Below are 6,000 nucleotides of genomic sequence, written 5' to 3' on the forward strand. Positions count from 1 at the left end.
CAGGGGAAGTTGTGATGCTATCCACACTAGTGCACAGAAGGGAAAAGCAAAATCTCTTAAAAACCATTGAGAGACTGGTTTTATAGACACCCAAAGAGATCAGTGTATCCTAGTGTACAAGTCACTGAATGCTGACATGCAGGTGCTACAGGTAATTAGAAAGGCAAATGGTACATTGGTCTTTATTACAATTTCAATACAGAACTTAAGACATACTGCAATTGTACAGGACGTTGACAAGGTCACATCTGGAGTATTTAATGCAATATTTTTATAAAGGACACAATGCAATAAAGTAAAGGTTGTAAAGATCTAATATCCTGGTTCTAAAGACAGTGGCTTTGCCATAAAGTGACAGAGCACAGAAAGCTGCCAGTTAGCTTAACATAACTGTGCTGACCATCAAATATTAATTTATTCTAATCCTATTTACCATCATTTGGCCCATAACCTTCTATCTCTCGGTGATTCAAGTACTTGCTTAAAACCTGAAATGTGAGAATACCAGCTTCCGTTACTCTTTCAGGCAGTCTGTTCAACATTCGAACCACTCTCTGGGTGAAAACGTCCTTCTCTAGAACCTTTTAAAATCTCTTACACTTTAATCTAAACCTAGATATTTCTGATATGGGGAAAAAGGTTCCTACTACCTATTTGATCTATTCACTTCATCATTCTGTATGTTTCTGAGGTCCCCATGAGCCTTCTCCTCTCCAAGGAAAACAAGCCTAGTCTATCCAATCGCCCCTCATAAGTGAAACATTCCACCTCGACATCCTGGTGAATCTCTTCTGCAACCTCCCTTGTGAAAACACATCCCTCTTATAATGTGGTGACAAGAAGTGTATACAGTATTTAAGCTCAACTAATGTTATATTTTAAGTTGTACTATAACCTCCCTGCTCTGGTATTCTGTGTACTGGTTAATGAAGGAAAGTATTGCATTTGCCTTCTTTAGCACATTATCAGCTGTTTAAGGAATATGGACACTAAGATTCCTCTGTTTCTAAATACTTCCTAGAGCCCTGCTGTTTGTGGGGTTTGCCCCAATCTTATTAGTCCTCCTAAAATGCTCCACCTGCACTTATTAGGATTAAATTCAATCTGCCATTGCTCTGGTGTTTTACGAACTAGTCAATGACATCTTGAAGCCTAAGATTATCTTCCTCACTATCAAAATTTTCATGACATCTACAAACTTACTAATCATATATCCTGTGTTCATATCCAAACACAAGTACAAATAATTAGGCTCCCAGCACTGACGGTCACAGGCTCCCAATCACAAAAGCAATCATCCAGCTTAATCCTCTGCCTCCTAGCCAGTTCTTGAGACTATTTCCCTATTTGCGTTGGATCCCATGGATTCTAAACTTTTTGACTAGTTTTCCTTTGCCTTTGTCAAAGGCCTTAATGAAGTCCATTTAGAATACAGCAACACACTGCAATATTGACCACTTTGTCTAGCATCTCCGATCGATTCACAACAAGCAAATTTTCTGGTGGCCAACAATTTCAATTCCTATCCCTATTCCCATTCCGACATGTTGGTCCATGGCCTCCTCTTCTGCCATGAAATCTCTGAGGTTGGAGGAGCAACACCTCATATTCCGTCTAGGTAGCCTCTAACCTGATGGCATGAACATCAATTTTTCCACTCCACACCGTAAGTTTTTCTCCCCTCTTCGTCTCTCATCTTGTTTCCCCACACCGGCCTCTTTTCCTCACCTGCCTATCACCTTCTCCTGCTGCCCCTCCTCCTTCCCTTTCTCCCACTCTTCTCTCCTTTCAGATTGCTTCTTCTCCAGCCCTTTGTCATTTCCACCTATCATCTCCCAGCTTCTTACTTCATACCCCTCACCCACAACCTGAGTTCACCTATTACCTTCCAGCTTGGCCTCCATTCTCTCCCCCTCCTCCCACCACCTTCTTTTTCTGGCATCTTCTCCCTTCCTTTCCAGTCCTGATGAAAGGACTCTGCCCAAAACATTGACTGTTTATTCATTTCCACAGATACTTCCTGACCTGCTGATTTCCTCCAGCATTTTGTGTGTGGGTTGCTTTGGCAATAATCAATATTTTTGTTACCTTTTCAAAATATTTAGTCAAATTGGTCAGATGGGATCTCCCTGCTACTAAAGCTGACTATCTTTGATTATTTGGTGCCTTTCCAAATTTAAATTACCATATTCCTTACAGTGCACACAAAACTGCAGAGATCCCTTTTCAAACATACTCAATTCTTCAAGAGCTCAACAATCTGGATCCTGGCAGAAGGATCTTGAGCTCAAATGAGGAGATATGAGGAAAAATCCCTCCATGAAGAAGTGGTAAATTTCAGCAATTTACTCTCTTGAAGGGCTGTGAACATCCAATGAACAGAGAGCAATAGAATTCTGATTTTTAAGGGTATCATGGGACTTGGGGATGGTGCAGGGAGTGTAAATGGTGATTGGGGAGTGGGGTAGGAGATCAGCCATACCTAGAAAGGTCCAAGGACAAAATAACTTTCTGTTCCAACTTCTTATTTTCGTAGAAATGGCATTCATCACTGTTCTTATAAAACAGAAATGTATCTAATACAATAAAGGCCACAGGAATGCAGGATTATTAAAAATAAATCCAAATATATTTCTATCACGTAATATAAACCATGCTTCTCCATATCATAACCACAATGGTATTTTATTATGTTGCTCGCAAATAATCCAGGCAGACCACAGTGTGGATCAGTAATAACATCTTCTCCTTGCTGACAGTCAACACAAGCGCACCTCAACTGTCTGAGCTACCACTGATCTATTTTCTCTACATGCATGACTGTGGCCAAGCACAGCTCAAACGTCATCTATGAATTTTCCAATAACACCACTGTTGTTGGCAGAATCTCAGATGGCAATAAAGAAGCTTACTGATGTGAAATAGATTGGCTGGATGAATGGTTTCACAACACAACCTCGCATTCAATGTCAGCAAGACCAATGAATTAACTGTGGGCTTTAGGAAGGGAAAGTTAGGTGGAAGTGTACCTGCCTGCATTGAGGATTTGGCAGTAGAAAGGCTGGGCAGCTTCAAGCTTCTGGGAGTCAGATAGCTCTGAAGATCTATCCTGCACCCAACATATTGATGTAATTACGAAGAAGGCATATCTACAGTTATACTTCATTAGCAGTTTGAGATTTGGTATGTCACCAAGGACTTTGAAAAACTTTTATTGATTTATAGTGGAGAGTATACTGACTGGTTGCATCACGACCTTCTATAGTGCCTCCAAAGTACAGGATCACAAGAGGCTGCAGAGAATTGCAGTCTCAGCCAGCTCCATCACAGTTACAACCTTTCCCACCAGCAAGGACATGTTCATGAGGTGGCGCCTCAAGAAGGTGGCATCTCACTACCTGGGACATGCCTTCTTCTCATTACTACCATTAGGAAGGAGGTACAGGGACTTGAAAATCCATACTGAATGACTCAAAAACAGTTTTTTCTCCTCCACCATTAGATTTCTGAACAACCCATGAACACTACATCATTATTCCTTTTGCTTCATGCACTATATATTTATTTTTGTTATAGATTTTTGCACACTGCTGCTCAACAATAAATTTCATATCATACATCAGTGATAATAAATCTGCTTCTGATTAAAATCAATTCTGATTCTGATGACATTCAAATTCTATTACAGCTAGTGAATTTAGCATCAAAATATAAATGTTTTGAATTTTTAAAAAAATCATTATTAGTTATGGTGCCCATGAAAATATCAAGTAAAAACATCAGGTTTACTAATGTAATTTACAGAAGGAAGCCTGCTATTCATATCCATTCTAACCTGTGTCCAACTCTAGACCCACTGAAAATGAAAAATGCTGAGTTTGCCATCAATGCTCACATACTGCAAATAAATAAAGCAGACCATGTAACTGTTGATACATGCAAGCACACACTGTTACATTTGTGTGTTGGTGAGATACAACGCCACCTCACTTCCACTTCTCACTTGCCATATTACTTATCTGTTACATCTCATATTGGACAAGAAATTTCCTGCAATTCTCTATTCAGAAATCAGAACACAAACTTCATTCTTCAAAGATAAAAATCAGACCATTCATATTTCTGCAACTAAACATGATAAAAATGATGAGTTTCAGGCACGATAAAGACAGTCCACTTCTACCTCAAATCATCATCTGTCTCCTGCCTGTCCCAGCTACCTGCTGTTGACCCTCCATGCCTTTTGCTTCTTCTAATCTCAAACATTTGAATGAATTTCTGGCTAGATTTCAATAATGATCTTTAATTTTTAAGGATGACCTCATCTAAAATTCAGCCTTGACTTTCATGACTCATTTCATTTCATTCCTCGGCTCAGTGACAAATATTAGTTTTAAGATTCTGATCCTTGTTTATAATTCCTTTAATTCTTCACAGTTAACTTACTTCTGCAAAGCTGTCCAGACCAATAAATCACTTCTGAGTTTTATACTCCTGCTTCTCCAATTCTAGCCTTCTACACATATTGAATGGTGAATCATTAGAAGGCAATCGTTCAGCTGCCTCGATATTCGGTTCTAAAATCATCTCACTTCTCAATCCACCATGAAGATGTATCAACACATTTTAACCTCATCTGCCGCAACCAATGTGTCACTTTGTGCTGAATGTTGTTTCAAGCATAGCTTAAGTGATAAAGCTTTTTTTATAGTATACATGAACATTGTTGGAAGAAAAGCACTGTAAATATCCTCAACCATAAATGCCAAGTCTAATTTTTTCAGAGGTATTCAAACTGTATTGTAATGTTCTCCTACAATTCCCCATTAAACCAAAAAAAAGTTGCTTTGATTTCCACCCTCATTCCAAAGATGTATCCGTTAGCAGATTAATTGATTATTGTAAATTTGTTCTATGTAAATTGTTCAGTGATTAGGCTAGGGTTAAATTTGTGAATTGTTGGACGGTGCAGCTCATTAGGCCAGAAGGGCCTGTGGCCTGTCAACTGTAAAAGAATATTTTAAAACCATAAGCAAGAACAAAGTAATGCCATAAGAATGAATGTTGATATTAGCAGAAACTTCTTGAGCAATAACTTAATACTCTGTGTAGAAACGATACACTTCTATAGTCTATGCCCTATTATCTGAAAATAAACTCGATTTAGACTGTAGCATAGAGTCTTATAATTAAGAAAGAGCTCTGGGTACAAAACATAACAAAAGGGTATATGGTGGGAAGAACTAAGCGTAACTAAACAATCTCAGTGTTTATTCCTTTAACCTGAAAAGAAACTACTTCTTCAGGGGTCTCCCATCCTGACATATATTCACAGCACTTTTCAAGAAAGACATTGCTTTTTGAATGAGAAACATAAGCTGGAGAATTGAACATAATCAGATGACTAGTCTGAAGGATGAACCTACTTGTACCATTTTTCGAGAAAGTTTATTAATGAAACAAGATCCTCAGAGCAGAACCCCGCGTTTTACTTTAATCCTAAACATGGGGTCAGCTTTTCTTGCATCGGAAGCCCAGCCTCTCACTAACGCACCTATTCTGCTGCTCCCTGAATGCGCTGGTCAGGTTCTGGATGGGTACCATGACAACCGAGAACAAATCATCCTCCTCACTGTTCCAAACCAACTCATTCATCACTGCCGCAGACTGCAGCACAGAGTCACTGGGCGCCGCCATTTCAACCTTTTGCGTCACTGCGTCCCCTGCGACCTGACGCAAGAGGCGTTCACGCTCATTGGACGGTGACGCTGAGCGGCAAAGTCTGAAGATCTCCGACTGGACTGCCTTTTTCGCTGAGTGAAAGGGGCACACACACACACACATACGTGAACAGAGAGCCTGTTTTACTCAGGGGACGGTCCAGACATAAATACGGGGATGAATCCCTACTAACTCAACACTGACCATTGCAGAGATTTACCAGCCTCTTAATGGAGGAATTTCTCCCCGTATCTCCTCACTTGAGCTCAAGATCCTTCA

General features: G+C 39.7%; 1 protein-coding gene across 2 annotated transcripts in view; it reads right to left on the reverse strand.

Moving 5' to 3' along the window:
• atxn10 (ataxin 10) overlaps nt 1-5,698 on the reverse strand; it is a 195,290-nt gene extending 189,592 nt beyond the window's left edge. For both annotated transcript variants that reach the window (XM_073059230.1, XM_073059231.1), the window contains exon 1: nt 5,555-5,698. In XM_073059230.1, the coding sequence (XP_072915331.1) occupies nt 5,555-5,697 (143 nt within the window). In that variant the 5' untranslated portion in view covers nt 5,698. The remainder of the gene's footprint in view (nt 1-5,554) is intronic.
• Nucleotides 5,699-6,000: the final 302 nt, after the last annotated feature.

The sequence above is a fragment of the Hemitrygon akajei genome, chromosome 10 (assembly GCF_048418815.1).
Source record: "Hemitrygon akajei chromosome 10, sHemAka1.3, whole genome shotgun sequence".
Classification (NCBI taxonomy): Eukaryota; Metazoa; Chordata; class Chondrichthyes; order Myliobatiformes; family Dasyatidae; genus Hemitrygon; species Hemitrygon akajei.